The following is a 19973-nucleotide window of genomic DNA, read 5'->3' on the forward strand; positions in this document are numbered from 1 at the left end:
ATGCGGGCTGCGCTCCTGGAGTAAGTGTTGGGCTGGAGAGAGAACACCACATCACACTGAGTGAGGAATGAGCGGCACTCAGTGGGCTCCCCAGAGTAACACGGCGGGTTGTTGATCCTGGGCTCCGGAGACTCGGAAACCCTGGAAGTGGGCGGTGGATCGAGATGGAGTTGGTAAACCCGTCTTGTGAGGTCGGAGACTTGGACGGCCAGGGTCTCAACGGCATGTTGAGCAGCAGACAATTCCTCCTCGTGTCTGCCTAGCATCGCTCCCTGGATCTCGACGGCGGAGTGAAAGGGTCCGGAGCCGCTGGGTCCATTCTTGGTCTGATTCTTCTGTTATGAACTTGAGTGAAGACCCAAACGCGGTTTTAACAGAAAACAGAGTTCTTTAATAAAAAACAGGAATGGCATAAATCCTCTTCCAACGTAGTAAATGGAACAAAAGAACGTAGTATAATGCAGGTTGCACCTGCCATGCAGACTCCGACAGGACAGGACAAGGTTGAAGCAAACGAGACGACAGCTTGCTTCTGGCATCAAAAAACACAAACAAGAATCAGACACTGAAAGTAGCAGGAACAGAGAAAGAAATAGAGACCTAATCAGAGGGGAAGAGAGAACAGGTGGGGAAAGAGAGAATGAGCTAGTTAGGGGAAATGTAGAACAGCTGAGGGATGAGAGACAGAGAAGGTAACCTAAAAAGACCAGCAGAGAGAGAGAATGAAGAGAAAGGACAGGAACAGACATAACAAGACATGACAGACTCTCTCTACATAGGGCAGCAGTCTCAAAGTTGCAAGTTAGAGCACAGGGTGGTAGCCGGCTAGAGACAGTGTCTACATATTCTCGCCAGTAGAAGAGGAAATGGTCATTTGAATGTCTGACTCACCTTTAACATAACAGTCAGGTATAATAAACTCTTTAATAGACAGATGTAACAGATCAAAATGAAATCAGATCATTCCATGAGTTGGATGATTACTTGTGCAAATACTCTGAATGTAGATCGGTCTTCAAAGACAGACAGGTCAATTTTAGTGTACTCATTTGCACTTAAATTATAGATTTAGCTGACTAAGCAGCTGATTTGTCATGTGTGTCATCCCAGTGCTTGGGAAGTGAACAGGATGGGGCTGTGTTGACTAATTAAAAATGTCCTTTTGACACAGGGATCCTGATAAATGTGGGATGATTCAGTTCTCGGTAAGTGGGGGTCTGACTTTTGTGGTTAAAAAAAAGTTTCTCGGGAAAGCAACCAGGGAGAGGAAATTCTGAAGTTTGAGATTTTAAATAGATTACGGTACAACAGAAGGAAAAATCTTAAATTCCCACTGAAAGGTGACTTCCGAGCTGTGTGGCTCAGCACAACTTTCAAAAAATCTGCCATTTCACTGTGTTTAAGGCAAACACTTGCAGCCCACATATCATATCAGATTAAGTAATCCAAGATGTAATCAGATGTTTTAATTACGTCATCCGATAACAAATGTTTTTTTAAAGTAATCTGGTCTGATTACAGTTACTTCATTTTTCGAATCTGATGACGTAATCCTGTTACATGTCTTCTGTTACTATCCAACCCTGATTATACTACTAATACATAATAATAGTATTATACTACTAAGTAATTAATAATAGTAGTATAATAGTATGCTAATTGTAGTGTATCTATAATATTGTATCCCAGACCAAACTGGTGAAGAAGGCCACATCTCTGCTGGTGGCTGAAAAAGAGCAGAAGGTGGTTGACAGAGATACCACACTGAGTGAATGAGTTCCACCACTCAAACTCTCTGGGCTGTCTGTACAGGACCTGCAGGAACTATATGTATGAGTATATTCAGACATATTACGATGTATTCAGGAACTGTACTATGAGTATGAGTATATTCAGGTATATTTAGGTACTTGATTATGAGTGCGAAATATTCAGGTAGGAATCTGCTTTCTCTTCACAGAATATTTGTAAAGTACTGGAAATTGAGGTTGTTGTTGTCGCAAATTGAAGTTTCCAAAAGTTACCAAGAGATTCGCAAATTAAAATATTACAAACCGTTAACTTCATAGTATGATCTTTCAATGCACACACTATCCAAGTATGTGATATATTATTATGCGAATGTATAGCTACAAGCTCTTTGAAGATAATAAACCTTTGATCTGGTCAATATTCTAAAAAAGAATGTGCTACCATAAAAGCAACACAGATTTTTTTGGGCAATAACATTTGAATCAAATCAATGTACAGACAGTACATATTCGTGTTGGTATGTGAGACTTTTATTTTGAAACCTTGCTATGTGGCAATATAGATTGGAAATCTGACCATGAAGATCATTGAGCTGAAAGGCAAAAAGTGACCTCAGTTGAAGAGAGTAAGAGTATCAGCTGAAGCAATGTTGGGGGCTCTGCTGGGAGCCAAGGTCAAAGTCTGTTGACTTCAAGGCCAACCTCAAGACTGTCAAAAAGGAGAAGGTAAGGAAAGTAGTAGTTTTACATAGTAAGAGTCTCTTGCATTGGTATATGTTTTGTATGGATGCGAATCAAATTTACGTCATACGATAGATCATTCTAGTCAATCAATAGAAAATAATGTCTTATTATTGTCTTATAATGGAAAGTAATGGACATTTTTAATGGAAAGTGATATTATTTTTTATGTAATTTGTTATTAAATTGTATTTATATGATGTAGTATGGACACACACAATGTTGGATAGTTAGAAGTTATTCATAAAATGATGTTACTGTCAATAAAACACTTATTAACATCGTATTATCATTGGCACTTGCATGGTCAACAATAAAAGTTAACACTGCATTTGTGTGAGTGCATGCGTGTGTGTGTGTGTGTGTGTGTGTGTGTGTGTGTGTGTGTGTGTGTGTGTGTGTGTGTGTGTGTGTGTGTGTGTGTGTGTGTGTGTGTGTGTGTGTGTGTGTGTGTGTGTGTGTGTGTGCGTGCGAGCTTGTGCATGTCCTTTGTAATTGTGTATCAATCATAGTTTATACTGTATTTTTTTTTTTACAAAAAAAGTACAGTATTTTCCACTTTGCAGGCAAACATTGACATAGCTGATACTTAATAATGTCCACATTCAGTGACTTTTAAAATGTACCCAGCTAAATGTCATGCCACGCCTTCTTCCTCCATGATGACGGTCCCAGACAGCGCAAGCCGTTCCTTTCATCCGTCCATATATGGGCAGTACACGTTACACAAATCCCGCCCAAATGTGAGATTTACCGCTTCGATTGGACCACAAAATGTCAGTCGCGGACTTCTTTTGAACGCTCTCGATGGTGTTCCAAATATCTGTCATCAGTCACGACTGCACGACAATTGGTCTAAACTTGTAGCTCACGCAGGGTAAGGTTGTTTCCATGCTATTATTGTAATACATTTTCTGTTGTAATTGTTATTGACCCGCATTTTGTAGCTTGAACGTCTTACACGCATGCCCTCGTAAAAACGCATGTACGCTATCTGGATTCTGGACAGAGTAGGCTACCAATGTATGAGATGACAAGTGCAAGGCATCCCAGCTAACGTTAGCTGTTTTTGTCTGTTGATATGATGTAATAATATGGTATTCCGTATTCATTACGCCACAGGGAATGTGTAATAGCCACATTACGTTGTTTAGATTCAGCGTTACCCTGTGCAATGATGTTTAACTTGGGTTAACGTAACCGTGTGTTGGTTTGTAGTATGCCACTTGAAATTATTGACCTACCAGACCCACCCCTTAAACCTCTCAGCCATGTTGATTGATGGCTACTGCTTCTGCTTCTGATATCACGCTCATTAACAATAGAGTTGCATAGTAACACAAGTAAAATATTTTAGGCTTATAGCAAGCGGAGGTGTGTACATGTAACTAATAACAGTGCTTAATTAGTGTGTGCCGTGACATAACGTATGCGCCGGTGGAGGGTGACCTCAGTGAATCTGGAAGGGAAAAAAACACCTTTAAAGTATAGCATTCGCATGCATATCATCGCAATTGCTAGTATCATAGAGCAGTTAGAAGTTGCAAACACAGGGAACATTTTTAGTTGTTTATGGTCCCGGAAAAATTGGGCCTTTTATGAACGCATTTCATGCATTTATAAAATGACTGGAGACTTTGGCAGATACCACACAAATGATCGAAATGACAAACTGAGAATCTGAGATCAATAAAAACAACCTTGTCTTGAATCCATCAATGGCCTAGACCTCAACCAGGTCTCAAAGCATTTTGTATGATTCTGTACGTGAATCTGAGAAGCTCCTTTTAGTGTGATAAGTTATGTTTGGTATGGTTACATAAGACAGATGGTTACTTAAGTAGGGTGTTTGATCAGGGTGGATGGGTGGGTGTATAACCCAAAGGTTGCGAGTTCAAATATCATCACAGACAATTCTAAACTCAGCAAAAAAATAAACTTCCTCTCACTGTCAACTGTGTTTATTTTTAGCAAACATAACATGTGTAAATATTTGTATGAACATAACAAGATTTAACAACTGAGACATAAACTGACATGTGACTAACATAAATGGAATAATGTGTCCCTGAAAAAGGGGGGTCAAAATAAAAGGTAACAGTCAGTATCTGGTGTGGCCACTAGCTGCATTAAGTACCGCAGTGCATCTCCTCATGGACTGCACCAGATTTGCCCGTTCTTGCTGTGAGATGTTACCCCACTCTTACACCAAGGCACCTGCAAGTTCCTGGACATTTCTGGGGAGAATGGCCCTCGCCCTCACCCTCCGATCCAACAGGTCCCAGATGTGCTCAATGGGATTGAGATCCGGGCTCTTCGCAGGCCATGTCAGAACACTGACATTACTGTCTTGCAGGAAATCACGCACAGAACGAGCAGTATGGTTGGTGGCATTGTCATGCTGGAGGGTCATGTCAGGATGAGCCTGCAGGAAGGGTACCACATGAGGGAGGAAGATGTCTTCCCTGTAACGTACAGCATTGAGATTGCCTGCAATGACAACAAGCTCAGTCCAATGATGCTGTGACACACCACCCCAGACCATGACGGACCCTCCACCTCCAAATCGATCCCGCCCCAGAGTACGGGCCTCAGTGTAACGCTCATTCCTTCAAAGATAAACACGAATCCGACCATCACCCCTGGTGAGACAAAACTGACTCGTCAGTGAAGAGCACTTTTTGCCTGTCCTGTCTGGTCCAGCGACGGTGGGTTTGTGCCCATGGTTGAAGTTGTTGCCGGTGACGTCTGGTGAGGTCCTGCCTTACAACAGGCCTACAAGCCCTCAGTCCAGCCTCTCTCAGCCTATTGCGGACAGTCTGAGCACTGATGGAGGCTGATGGAAGCTGTTAGTGTCTTAACGACGGTTCCATAGGTGCATGTTCATTATTTATGGTTCATTGAACAAGCATGGGAAACGCTGTACCCTCACAATGAAGATCTGTGAAGTTATTTGGATTTTTACGAATTATCTTTGAAAGACAGGGTCCTGAAAGAGGGAAGTCTCTTTTTTTTGATGAGTTTAGCTAATTAGCAACTTTTCAACTGCCTTTTTAGTATAACGCAAACGTCTGGCAACGCAAATGTCTAGCAACCTAAAGGTTGCAACTTCGAATCTCATCACAGACCTTAGCATTTTAGCTAATTAGCAACTTTTCAACCACTTTTTAGCTGCTTTGCAATTACTAACCCTAACCTTTTTAGCTAACCCTTCCCCTAACTTTCACCTTTTTAGCTAACCCTAACCTTAGACTAAAGGTTTAACTTCTAAACTTAACCCTAACCTATATCCACTAGCCTAGCTAACGTTAGCAAGCTAGAATTCGTAACATTAGTTTTGCAAAGTTGTAACATATTGTACGTTTTGCAAATTCATAACATATTGTATGTTTGCAAATTGTAACATATAAAGACATTTTTGCGAATTCGTAACAATGTACGTTTTGCAAATTTGTGACCTATAATCACAAATGTAATTTTTAACATATCATACGAAATGGGTGATGTACATCCACAAATGAATACATACCATACGAAATGTAACACATCATACATACTAAATAAATTATTAATGTATTTACGTACAGAATAATACGAAATGCTCTGAGGCCAAGTTGTAGGCCTAGGTGTGTGGAGACATATTGTAGGCTACAATATGAGGAAATTATAGTCCGAAAAATGCTTTCCAATTTCACTAAATCACCCAATGATGCGCAGCTCACACGTTGCTGATGGCCAGGCTTTTGGCACAAAGCCTATCTCTCTCTTGTTTAACTTCCAAATATTGTTTTACAAAGTAAATCAAGTATTTTTGTAGCCTAAAGCAGACAGATTTGAGTATTTTCATCAGGAGCCATTTGCTTTCTAATCTGTGTTTTCCCGCGACAGCAGAACTTCTATAACTTTGGCAAATGTATTTCAATTCGCACGGCTATGATTCTGTAAGGAAATAAATGATGGTGCAACGCTGGAGAGATGAGAGAGTTGCAGGCTCATGTCTATCAGAGTAGAGGGAGAGAGATCACATCAAGTTGATCTCATTCTAGTTCTGTGAGAGATACAGGCACGCTTTTCATACAGCCACGGCCACGCGTTGGTTTCAAACAAAGTTTCATGCCAGGAAAAGCTACCGTATTCAATCAAACAGGTTCCGGAACAAGGCAGTCCAAAACTGAGACGTTCCGGCTCAAATGAAGCACGGGTAATAATACAAGGCACCACTGAACTGCTGCTGTACATTTAGGTTGTTGAAACTCATCAAGTAGCCTATTCGAGACTTGTTGAATAATTCTTATTTAAGTTGTGTGCTAAGTGACTGATGATGTTAGCTGGCCACAGTAACAGTCCAGTGCGTTATGTAACTGAACCTGCACCCTTCGCTTCTATAATTCCTCATTGTTTGTTTGTGTAAAATACAGGCTCCTGCTGCCAGCCTGTCCTTCCGGATGTCCTATAATTCAACCCATTGTTTGTTTGTGTACAGTACGGGCTCCTGCTGCCAGCCTGTCCTTCCGGATGTCCTATAATTCAACCCATTGTTTGTTTGTGTACAGTACGGGCTCCTGCTGCCAGTCTGTCCTTCCGGATGTCCTATAATTCAACCCATTGCTTGTTTGTGTACAGTACAGGCTCCTTCTGCCAGCCAGTCTTTCCGGATGTCCTATAATTCAACCCATTGTTTGTTTGTGTACAGTACAGGCTCCTGCTGCCAGCCTGTCCTTCCGGATGTCCTATAATTCAACCCATTGTTTGTTTGTGTACAGTACAGGCTCCTGCTGCCAGCCTGTCCTTCCGGATGTCCTATAATTCAACCCATTGTTTGTTTGTGTACAGTACAGGCTCCTGCTGCCAGCCTGTCCTTCCGGATGTCCTATAATTCAACCCATTGTTTGTTTGTGTACAGTACAGGCTCCTGCTGCCAGCCAGTCTTTCCGGATGTCCAAGTACAAAGTCTTTGTGATGAGGCATGGAGAAGGGGCCTGGACCAAAGAGAACCGCTTCTGCAGCTGGGTGGACCAGAGGCTGAGTGAGGATGGTGTAAAGGAGGCCCTAGCGTGCGGTCACCTCCTAAGAGAGGCAGGCTACCACTTGGATGTGGTCTTCACATCCCTGCTTAGCCGCTCCATCCACACAGCCTGGCTGCTACTAGAGGCCATGGGGCAGGAGTGGGTCCCAGTGGTGAAATCGTGGAGGCTGAATGAGCGCCATTATGGTGCTCTGATCGGGCTCAACCGTGCCGAGATGGCCCTAAACCACGGCGAGGAGCAGGTGAAACAGTGGAGGAGGAGTTACGACCTCACGCCGCCGCCTATCGACAAATCACACCCTTACTTTCTGGAGATCTACAACGACCGGCGGTATTCTACTTGCGATATTTCGAAAGAGGATCTCCCTAAGTCAGAGAGCCTGAAGGATGTCTTAGAAAGGCTCCAGCCATACTGGGATGGCACCATTGTGCCAGAGATCAAACAGGGGAAATCGGTGCTCATCTCTGGGCATGGGAATAGCTGCAGGGCTCTGCTGAAACACTTACAAGGTATAACTGGTGGTGTGTGTGTGTGTGTGTGTGTGTGCGCGCATGCAACCCCACTAGGCTTGAGTTCATCAGCTCCACCATTACTACCATTGACATTTTCTGCACTGCTATTGTCCTTTTTAGTTCTCTTTTGTTACTGCAGACCTCAGTAAGAGCTGCATGGCTACTTTCACTTCCATTTGAATGTTTGAATCTTCAAAAGGATTTTGTTAGGCCCTCTATGCTTTAGGCCTAGTTCGTAACTAGCATTCACTCCCATTTGGTTTATAGCAATATATATATATATGAGTTCCAAAAAGGGCACGTGGTTGAACTTGTACAAAAAGGGCACTAGGTTTATGTTACATCAGGCTACTGCCATGAGATCCACATTGACCTTTTAGCTCCTCCACTGGCCACCCTGTAACTTTATAGACAGTTATGTAATGGGGATATTATAAATCATCTATGCTATATAGCAGGAATTTTTGTTTTGCTCATTTGTTGTTAGAGGACCTACATTATAGACCTACAGTAGTCTGCACATTTTGATTTGGTTTTAATTGGTTATTGAGCACTCAGATAAGCTTACTTCCGTGTACAGAAATCAGAGAAGTTGGTAGCGCTTTACATAACAATATGGGATAAAGCTGTACTAACATAATGGTTATATTCTCTTCATGGTGATAGTATAATAGTAGGGGTCCTGTGTGGCTCAGTCGGTAGAGCATGGCGCTTGCAACGCCAAGCGCGCCAAGCGCATGGCGCTTGCAACGCCAAGCGTCGTGGATTCGATTCCCACTGGGGCCACCCATATGCAAAAGTAGTGGCCCCAGCCGACTTGTAAGTCGCTTTGGACAAAAGCGTCTGCTAAATGGGATATATATATATATAGTATGCCACGGGTTGTTTGTTTTACTGTGGTTCACAGCAGCAGAACACTACAAATCAAACATTTATCTCTATTTATTTCAACAGGTATATCAGATGCTGATATCGTCAACGTGACGCTACCCACAGGAACGCCCATTCTGATTGAGCTGGATGAGAACTTCCGGCCCACCAAACCCATGCAGCTCCTGGGAGACCAGGAAGCCATCCAGGCAGCCATCAGGAAGGTGGAGGATCAGGGGAAGGTCAAACAAACACCCTGATTGGCCTGAATCTAGTCAGCTGGATTCTAGTCATTCTAGATTCAAAAATCTAGCCAACTGAATTATATTCATTATACATACTAGTGATTTGTAGAATCTTATCAACTGTATTCTAGAGTAGATTCTAGAATCTATTCAACTGGCTGTAAGACTAATATACGAATTTGCCCAAGCCTGGGCTAGCACTTATTTAGTTGCCTGTTATGCACCATTAATCAGATTCACTCAAAGCTGAATTCTTGATTTAATTAAATCAATATTAAGTACATGCTATTGTAGTCAGTAAGTCTCAGTGAATTGACTGTATAATTGTGGTATGAACTTAACCCAGGCTACCCTATTGGGTGCAACAAGGAAACAAAATAATATTGTTCATACAGAAATAAGTGGTGTGCTGAAGGGAGTTACATTAACAGGCATATTTATCATTAACAAGCATATTTGGTAATAGGCTGACTAAGCCTGTATTGAGGCATTTTGCCATTAAAGGAATAGCAGCACGTGAAATGATCAAATGTTCCTTTAAAAAACGTCACGTGCCTTCACTGCCATTATTCTCAATTTCTGTAGGACTTTGCGATGCAATTTTGTTAGTTCTTACAAGTGAATTATGACTTGACAGAATACAGAATCTAGCAGTAGAATATGAACCAGCACTTAACAGGTACAAATTATTATTTATCAAGAAACTTTAAAAGCACTTCATAACAAGTATTACCTCAATGAGACTGACAGTCAGGCTATTCATTCCAAGACCGGTCGGTGGATTGTGTGATCAAAGCTTCTTTTAGTACATTAATGCTGTAAATGTGTTGTTGAAAAAGATTGGTCAAACTTGATAAGAACATGTGCGCTCATATGCAACATGCTAGTTTAAGAGAAGTTCATATGAAATAACTGTAGTGCTCATGCGGTTAATCATAAAATGCCTACGTTGACATGCTGATTTATGACTTGCAGTATATTGCGGTATAATTTGACACAAAAGCTTCTCTTGTTTCAATTTTGTGACCCACCACCTGGATTCGGTCTTATGTAAGCAAAATTTTAAATTGTATATATATATTTTTTTTTACATTGGATGAAAGTAGAGACTCAGAGCTAGAAAATGGTATTTGATACACTGCAGTTGAGGAACAATGGGAAATTAATTCTGCTTTGAATGTTGATAAACTTGTAACCCCATTTTTTGAGAAAATTGCTATTAATGTTTTGGTACACCTACTGGAGAGCTCTTCTTTGTCTACACCCATTCAACATCGTTCACACCCTCTTCACACCAAATTCATTAACAGCCAATCATATCCATTTATTGTTGCTTTTTTTTATCCAAAAGATTCAAGTCATTCATTTGTAAACTTGGAAAAGAGGGAACAACCTCATAATATAACAAAGTGTTCTTAATAAGTCCCAAGTAAAGGAAGTGGAATTGCTTTGCAAACCTTCATATATTCTCTCTGAGTAATATTAACCTGAAATTTACCAATGTACTCATCGAACGGCAAAAACTCCCCAGTGTCGTCTACCAAATCACATACTGTAACGGCGTTCTTCGTTTGTTGAAAGAGAGTCGGACCGAAATGCAGTGTGGTGGTTACTCATGTCTTTAATACAGAAGATAGCGATACATGCAATAACTTAAATAAATACAAAACAACAAACGGAACGTGAAAACTAATTACAGCCTATCTGGTGAACACTACACAGAGATAGGAACAATCACCCACGAAATACAAAGTGAAACCCAGGTTACCTAAATACGGTTTCCAATCAGAGACAACGAGAATCACCTGACTCTGATTGAGAACCGCCTCAGGCAGCCAAACCTATGCAACACCCCTACTCAGCCGCAATCCCAATAACTACAAAACCCCAATACGAAATACAATAACATAAACCCATGTCACACCCTGGCCTGACCAACTAATTAACTAAAACACAAAATACTAAGACCAAGGTGTGACACATACAAAATGAATACCCTTGTCAAACCAAAGGCCTTTGAAAATGGATGTCCTATTAATTTAATAACTCTATTATTCCAAATCAATGTTTTGTGGGGGGGGGGGGGATTGTGCTTGAATATCATTTTCCAGAAAAACAACATTAGCTGGTGAAACTTAGACAATTTCACAGGTAATTTTGGAGGGTCAAAATCACATTTCTTTAGGAATTCAAGTCCACCAAGTTTATTAAACAGACTGTTAGGGATATGATACCACATAGAGGTAGGATTAGACAGACATAATATCAACCATTTAATTCTAAAAGCAACCATTAACGAATCAAAATCAATATCCTGTAAACCTCCACGATCATACTAATTGTGATTTCTGAATATAATGTTTTATTCCTCCAAACAAATCTAAATATAACATAATTAACTTTAAAAAAATGTTATTAAGAAGAAATAAAAAGGGACTGACTTGGGTAAATGGTTCTAGAAAACCATCGGTCTTGGACAAAAGAATACGACCCAAGATTGAGATATCACATTGCTGCCACGGACTTAATGAAACTCTCATGGAATTAATCCTATTATCGATGTTTAAAGATTCTCTATCTGAAACGTTTTTAGTGATAACAATTCCTAAATATTTAACTTCCTTTTTAACAGGCAATGTTGACGGAGTCACAGCAAAGAATTGGCATGAGATCACATTTGTTAAGGTTGAGAGTCAACCCAGAGGCCATAGAAAATGTCTTGATTCTGTCAATAGCCAAGGGAATAGACACTCTATCCTTTAGGAAAAGGGCAGTATCATCTGCAAATGGACTGATATTTATATCTTTACCAAAAATACGGATCCATTTTCAATTCTCAGATTTGTTTAGAAATATGTCTAGTAGATCTGTGGCTAAAATAAAGAGATTGGACAACCCTGTCTAATTCCTCTAGCAATAGAGAAACAAGGGGATGTACCATTACTAATAGCCACCAAACGGCTATTATCATTATATTGTACATTATCCTTATCACTTAACAGAAATCCTCCCAAACCCAAAAGTAGAGAGTTCTAAAGTTAAAAGTTGTTCGAAAGTGCCAAAAGCTTTTAAAAAAATCTAAAAACAATATAAATCTAGGTGAAGAGAGTCCTTCTTTGTTTTGGGTATAAGAACTATTAGTCCCTGTCACAAAGGAGGTGATAAGATAGCATTAGCATTACCCTCTTTGTAGCCCGAAAGCAATCACTCTCTAAATCACGCCAAAAATGTTGATTTCAGGAGTCATGCTATCCGGTCCAGGAGATTTACCTATAGGCATTTGTTTAATGGTTTAGTCCAACAAAGTAATATCTATATCAGAGTCACAGAGTTTCTTAAACCTTTCTTCTATAGGGTTAACAGAGTTATGAACTGAATCAAAAAAGGAATTCAAGTCGCCTTCTGAAAGATGAGATTGATATAGTGAACTGTAGAAAGAGTTTTCTTATTAATCACTTCACGATCAACAGATAGTGTCATTTACATAAATGGATGTAATACTATTCCTAGTCTGCCTACTCTTCTCCAAATGAAAGAAATAAGATGTTTTTTTCACCTTTTTCAATCCATTTGGCCTTTGAACGGATGAAGGCACCCTGTTCCTTTTTCCATCTTCATTTAAATCAAGTTTATTGCTCAGCCTGTTAATATCAACATCTGCTTGGATAATCATTTCTTAGCATTTTACTAGTAGTCATGGCAAGACATTGATTTCTGAATTTAATAATTTCCCATTTGTTAGTAGAAGAAAGAGCAGGATCGAGACAGGTCCCTCTGATAAGAGCTTTAGACTGTAAACAAAATGGCTCATTCTTTAAAAGAAAAGATGCTTTTGAAAATCTCTTGTCATTATCAAAAGGAAAGAATACTGGAACAATGGCCTGTCAGAGGATCTGAGGAAATACTACATTCACTGACAAGATTCATAAGATTAGAAGATACCAATCAATGATCAATTCTAGATTTGAATTGTCTGTCGCTAGTTATAGAGTTGAACCAAGAACAATGTTCTAAAGTTGGATTCTGTGAACGCCAAATGTCGGATAGTTGAAAGTTGGGAGCAGAAATGTAGAATTAAGTTATTAAAACAATGGGCTGAATGCCTGGTGGGATACTTGTCCATCCAGTCACGAGGAGCAACATTATAATCGCCTCCAGCAATAATGTTATCTGGGAATATTTGTTTTTCAATTAAATTAAGACTTCACTAATAGATGTTAGAAGAATGACTATGTTATAACCATAAATATTTACCAATATGTAACATGACCCTTTTTTATATTCGAAGACATTAGTTATCCAGTGACCCTCAGCATCACACCTGCATTCTTAAACTGTACCTGGAAACTGTCTGAAAAGTATTCCCACACCAGCAGAATGAGATGAGCCAAGGCTAAAAATGATCTTGTCACCCCATTGTGAAGTCCAAAATTTTAAGTCGGCATCTGAGGAACGTGTCTCTTGAAAAAAACAAAAAACAATTGGACTTTTTAATGAATCTTTACAAAAACTAAAATTGCCTTTGGTGCGGAAACCCCTGGTGTTCAATTGGTACGTAAACCCCTGGTGTTCAAGAATAAAAAGCAAAGAAATGTTGACAAGCAGAGTATCCGAGGTAGAGTTGTCTAGAATAAACAAGGGACCCTGAATATAGCATAAGTCTTTCAAACAGTAACGACCATAAAAGGAAAATAAATGGATAGACCGTGTAATAACACATATTATATTAATAGTTTAGATCTTCAATTAAACTCTCAAATGTAAAATAAAAACATCTCTGACAGCTAATCATCGCCATATGAAAAATAAATGGAGATTTTACCTACATTATCAATCTTGAAACCAAATGAAATGACTAAAAGCTAACTGATTTCTTAGTATGCCATCAAATGAGAATCAAAAATCAGTGTGCTTACGTTGGTTAATGTTCACATTCAAAACTCGCCACTACGGACAGTATAGCTCTATGCAATATCACCTACAGTGCCTTCCGAAAGTATTCGGCCCCCTTGAACTTTGCGACCTTTTGCCACATTTCAGGCTTCAAACATAAAGATATAAAACTGTATTTTTTTGTGAAGAATCAACAACAAGTGGGACACAATCATGAAGTGGAACGACATTTATTGGATATTTCAAACTTTTTTAACAAATCAAAAACTGAAAAATTGGGCGTCCAAAATTATTCTGCCCCCTTAAGTTAATACTTTGTAGCGCCACCTTTTGCTGCAATTACAGCTGTAAGTCGTTTGGGGTATGTCTCGATCAGTTTTGCACATCGAGAGACTGAAATTTTTTCCCATTCCTCCTTGCAAAACAGCTCGAGCTCAGTGAGGTTGGATGGAGAGCATTTGTGAACAGCAGGTTTCAGTTCTTTCCACAGATTCTCGATTGGATTCAGGTCTGGACTTTGACTTGGCCATTCTAACACCTGGATATGTTTATTTTTGAACCATTCCGTTGTAGATTTTGCTTTATGTTTTGGATCATTGTCTTGTTGGAAGACAAATCTCCGTCCCAGTCTCAGGTCTTTTGCAGACTCCATCAGGTTTTCTTCCAGAATGGTCCTGTATTTGGCTCCATCCATCTTCCCATCAATTTTAACCATCTTCCCTGTCCCTGCTGAAGAAAAGCAGGCCCAAACCATGATGCTGCCACCACCATGTTTGACAGTGGGGATGGTGTGGTCAGGGTGATGAGCTGTGTTGCTTTTTCGCCAAACATATCGTTTTGCATTGTTGCCAAAAAGTTCAATTTTGGTTTCATCTGACCAGAGCACCTTCTTCCACATGTTTGGTGTGTCTCCCAGGTGGCTTGTGGCAAACTTTAAACAACACTTTGTATGGATATCTTTAAGAAATGTCTTTCTTCTTGCCACTCTTCCATAAAGGCCAGATTTGTGCAATATACGACTGATTGTTGTCCTATGGACAGAGTCTCCCACCTCAGCTGTAGATCTCTGCAGTTCATCCAGAGTGATCATGGGCCTCTTGGCTGCATCTCTGATAATTCTTCTCCTTGTATGAGCTGAAAGTTTAGAGGGACGGCCAGGTCTTGGTAGATTTGCAGTGGTCTGATACTCCTTCCATTTCAATATTATCGCTTGCACAGTGCTCCTTGGGATGTTTAAAGCTTGGGAAATCTTTTTGTATCCAAATCCGGCTTTAAACTTCTTCACAACAGTATCTCGGACCTGCCTGGTGTGTTCCTTGTTCTTCATGATGCTCTCTGCGCTTTTAACGGACCTCTGAGACTATCACAGTGCAGGTGCATTTATACGGAGATTTGATTACACACAGTTGGATTGTATTTATCATCATTAGTCATTTAGGTCAACATTGGATCATTCAGAGATCCTCACTGAACTTCTGGAGAGAGTTTGCTGCACTGAAAGTAAAGGGGCTGAATAATTTTGCACGCCCAATATTTCAGTTTTTGATTTGTTAAAAAAGTTTGAAATATCCAATAAATGTCGTTCCACTTCATGATTGTGTCCCACTTGTTGTTGATTCTTCACAAAAAAATACAGTTTTATATCTTTATGTTTGAAGCCTGAAATGTTACAAAAGGTCGCAAAGTTCAAGGGGGCCGAATACTTTCGCAAGGCACTGTATATGCGGTGTTCAGATTAACGATTGCATGAATAAACTCACCAGTTGAAACGGTATATGGCTTCATTAGCCTACTACTGTATAAGCAGGCCAACTCATGAAGCATAAATCAGTCACACGTGGCTCCACCCTGCGGTCGTCAATGACAGCAAACCCCTCGCGAAAGGAGGCTTTCTTTTCTCACTGCATCTTGCCCCCAAATCTTCTGCAAAGCGAGTGCCTTTCTCCCTGAAGATCGGCGCAAGTTTGGCAGCTCTCCACACCTCGTCTCTCACGTTCCTCAACGCAAACATCATGATGACCTTGTCTGTGTGTTCATCTCCTTTCTCTTATCTCCGAGAAGGTGTACAACATCTCCAGCGATGTTCAGAATAGCAGGGGGATATGGAACAACCTTCCCAATAATGTCAATCACAATCCCTCTGATATTCTCACCATCAGTTTCAGGTAGCATGTTCAGTCTCAGCCCCCATCGGCGCTTGTATCGGTCCTGTTCATCACTGGCTGTGCCCAGCTCCTCGTTTTATTTTGTCAGGGCATCAACTTTATTTTTCAACAGTTTCACATCAGTAGTAATATCCTTAATGCCTGCTGCATTAAACTCTGTAGTTTTGTGGGGTTTCGAAGGGGTTATTTAGACACCTGTACCGAAGACTAATTCCTCCAACCTCGGTACCGTTAATTCTGGGAGAGTGTCAGAATCTTCCATATAGATGACAGTATCTACCTCGGTTACGACAGCTCCCTCTACATTTTTGCTAGCTTCCATCTCAGCTCATGTTACTAACTAGCTAGTCTTGGTTGAACTTGCTTGAAGTATAACAAAGTGGAAAAGTGATGTTCGGTAAACCAAAAAAAAGACAGCAAAAATTCAGAGCATCAATGTTGTTGAGAAATGTAGCAAAACCTTTGGAGTTCTCGATTGATAATGTTGTCTTACACTGCGGTAGAGAGGACTATCAAGACATACTGAGCAGCTCACGTTATAGACAGAAGCATGCTGCATGGCATACCAATCCAAACTCATCTCCCGGCATGTCCATTATCTCAGCCAGGGTTACCTTAAAAGTGAAAGTATTTTTAACATAGCCTAAACTATGTGAACAGCACTGCATTTTCAATTGAATACAGTGCTACTAAAGATGTTTTAGATATGTACATTATTTGGATACTAGTATTCAGGGCTGGTCCTGGCCGTTCTGGCGCCCTAGGCGAAACAAAAAATGGCCGCCACTACAAGAACTACAAGAAGTAAGCAACATTAAGTTGAAAAAACGTCTAAAATAAGTATTTTTCAAGACGTTGAAGTTGGGTTCAATTTAAGCTCTGAACGAAAGTTTAAAATATGTAATTTATGGATGTTTAAATCAAGTACATTTTTGGTTCTGAATGAAAGTTGAAAATATGTCCAGACCGGAAAAAATTGGAGCCAAACATAGACCAAAAAGTCATCTTTGACATTGTGTGTAGGCCAGTGACAGAAAAATCTAAATTCAATACATTTCGAATTCAGACTAACTCAACAAAATGTGGAAAAATTCAAGGGGTGTGAATACTTTCCGAAGGCGCATTGTTTGTGGCGCATTGAAGGCGCATTACTGTGATGTTTTTTTTGTTTTGTTTTTTACACAGGGAAGATACTTTGTTACTTTATGTTTGTGTGTCTCATCTTGTATTGTATGTCTGTCTGATATTTTTTTTAACGTTCTGTCCATCTGTCATAATAACCATCGTATTTGTTGTTGTGGTCTTCAGGTCATTAGGGAAATGATGACTAATATTATTAGTTCATCACTAAAACCGTAAATGTGTAAATATATTGATACTACAAAATACTGTAGTCATGTCCTGTAATATTTTCTGTAATGTATTATCCCCACGGTTATACTAAATGTTCAGTGACGACATTAAGTATTAAACTTAGTTTGAAAACTTGACTTTGCCATTTGATGGTTTGCATGGTGGAAATAAAATGAAATGACTCGCTCTGTAATTTTAACGAATGCGCTGAGAGTACAGGGAGCGTGTGTTTTAATAACGAAACACAACACAAACAACACTCCCAACATGAAAACAGAGTCAATAACACCCGAGGAAAGAACCAAGGAGAGTGACAGATATATAGGGAAGATAATCAAGGAGGTGATGGAGTCCAGGTGAGTGTCATGAGGTGCAGGTGCACAAGACGATGGTGACAGGTGTGCGGGATAATCAGCAGCCTGATGACCTATAGGCCGGAGAGGGGAGTATACGTGATAGTAATGATATGACTGTCTCAGAAGTTTTCTTTGTGGTAAAAATGCCAAAGATGTTTCAAAGAATTGAAAGTGTCTGTGTAGTTGGTAGTGTATTATGATGAGAATGTTCCTTTAAGAAAGTTTGCCTACCTGTTCATGATACAGTCAAGTGAACTGCAATGAGCAAAGCCCAAAGATAATGAACCTCGACAACAGATAATGAACCTTTTCGTCAGGGTGAACACAGGCGGATACAGGGGGGAGTGGCTGTTTGAGTTATTTGGCATGAAGGAGAAGACTGGGACTGCCAAAAACCATCAGTTCTGGGTGTGAGACTGTCGCCTGGGATCAGGCTAACAAGAATGAGGAGTATGGTGTACAATATGATTCTTATTCCCCCTTGTGCTTAAATTGAGCTTGCAGGAACCAATAGAAAATTCAAATAAAGTGCAAACCTTACACACCTTACTTGCATTCCAGAGAGGTCAAGCAAGATTTTAAATAATTATTTGAACCTAGATCTGTTTAGCATATTGGGAGGGTACTGTGTATGTACTATAGGCCTACACATGCACTACATGACCAGAAGTATATGGACACCTGCTCGTCCAACATCTCATTCCAAAATCATAGGCATGAATAGAGAGTTGGTCCTTCCTTTGCTGCTATAGGAGCCTCCACTCTTCTGGGAAGGCTTTCCGCTAGATGTTGGAACAGTGCTACTGCGAACCTGCTTCCATTCAGCCACAAGAGCATTCGTGAGGTCAGGCACGAATGTTGGGTGATTCGGCCTGGCTTGCAGTTAGCGTCCCAATTCATCCCACAAGTGTTCGATGGGGTTGAGGTCAGGGCTCTGTGCTGGCCAGTCAAATTCTTCCCCACTAATCTCAACAAAGCATTTCTGTATGGACCTCACTTTGTGCACAGGGGCATTATAATGCTGGAACAGGAAAGGGCCTTCTCCAAACTGTTGCCACAAAGTTGGAAGCACAGAATCGTCTAGAATGTCATTGTATGCTGAAGCTTTAAGATGTCCCTTCACTGGACATAAGGGGCCTAGCCCGAACCATGAAAAACAGCCCCATACCATTATTCCTCCTCCACCAAACTTTACAGCGGGCACTATGCAGTCGAGCAGCTAGAGTTCTCCTGACATCCGCCAAACCCAGATTCATCTGCTGGACTGCCAGATGGTGAAGCGCGATTCATCACTCCAGAGAACGCATTACGACTGCTCCAGAGTCCAATGGCAATGAGCTTTACACCACCCCAGCCGACGCTTGGCATTACGCATGGTGTGCGGCTGCTCAGCCATGGTAATAGATTTCATGAAGCTCCCGACAAACAGTTATTGTGCTGATGTTGCTTCCACAGGCAGTTTGGAACTCAGTAGTGAGTGTTCCAACCGAGGACAACACTTTGCGGTCCCTTTCTGTGAGCTTGTGTGGCCTACCACTTCGTAGCTGAGCCGTTGTTGCTCCAAGACGTTTCTACTTCACAATAACAGCACTTACAGTTGACTGGGGCAGCTCTAGCAGGGCAGAAATTTGACGAACTGGCTTGTTGTGGCATCCTATGACTTTGCGACGTTGAACGTCACTGAGCTATTCAGTAAGGCCATTCTACTGCCAATGTTTTTTTAAATGGAGATTGCATGGCTGTGTGCTCAACTTTACACCTGTCAGCCATGGCTGTGGCTGAAATAGCCGAATCCACTCATTTGAACACGTTCCACATATTTTTGTACATATACTACATCCTTTGAATATGATTGCTCTTTTATTTAGGTGGACAGAGGAGTTTCAATTAGCTGTTGACTGTTGGAGTAGTAACATGTCCTTGTTTGGTGGGAGGCAACTGTAGCTCTGTGTTCTGGCAGGAGAGAGAGATGTCAGCTGTTGGAAAGGGCTTTTATAGACTTTTATTTACTCGTACATTTCGGCGTGGTTCAGATTCTTTTTAGATTACTGCATTGACTT

The 19973-nt window shown here is 40.6% G+C and overlaps 1 protein-coding gene across 2 annotated transcripts; it reads left to right on the top strand.

Annotated features, from left to right (window-relative positions):
- Nucleotides 1-3266: 3266 nt before the first annotated feature.
- LOC135524081 (bisphosphoglycerate mutase-like) lies at nt 3267-10385 on the top strand. 2 transcript variants are annotated; one of them, XM_064951264.1, is made up of 3 exons: nt 3267-3369; nt 7396-8028; nt 8986-10385. In XM_064951264.1, the coding sequence occupies exons 2-3, from the start codon at nt 7428-7430 to the stop codon at nt 9159-9161; spliced, it is 777 nt and encodes a 258-aa protein (XP_064807336.1). In that variant the 5' UTR covers nt 3267-3369; nt 7396-7427; the 3' UTR covers nt 9162-10385. The 2 variants fall into 2 exon arrangements, with proteins under 2 accessions (XP_064807336.1, XP_064807337.1); XM_064951265.1 differs by having other exon boundaries at nt 7401-8028.
- Nucleotides 10386-19973: the final 9588 nt, after the last annotated feature.

The sequence above is a fragment of the Oncorhynchus masou genome, chromosome 31 (assembly GCF_036934945.1).
Source record: "Oncorhynchus masou masou isolate Uvic2021 chromosome 31, UVic_Omas_1.1, whole genome shotgun sequence".
In the NCBI taxonomy this organism is placed as follows: Eukaryota; Metazoa; Chordata; class Actinopteri; order Salmoniformes; family Salmonidae; genus Oncorhynchus; species Oncorhynchus masou.

Bases quoted from the DNA above. Each gene is read 5' to 3' on its own strand.
- LOC135524081 (XM_064951264.1), top strand. From the start codon at position 7,428: ATGTCCAAGTACAAAGTCTTTGTGATGAGGCATGGAGAAGGGGCCTGG. The intron at 8,029-8,985 runs GTATAACTGGTG...TTATTTCAACAG, and splicing joins TCTGCTGAAACACTTACAAG to GTATATCAGATGCTGATATC.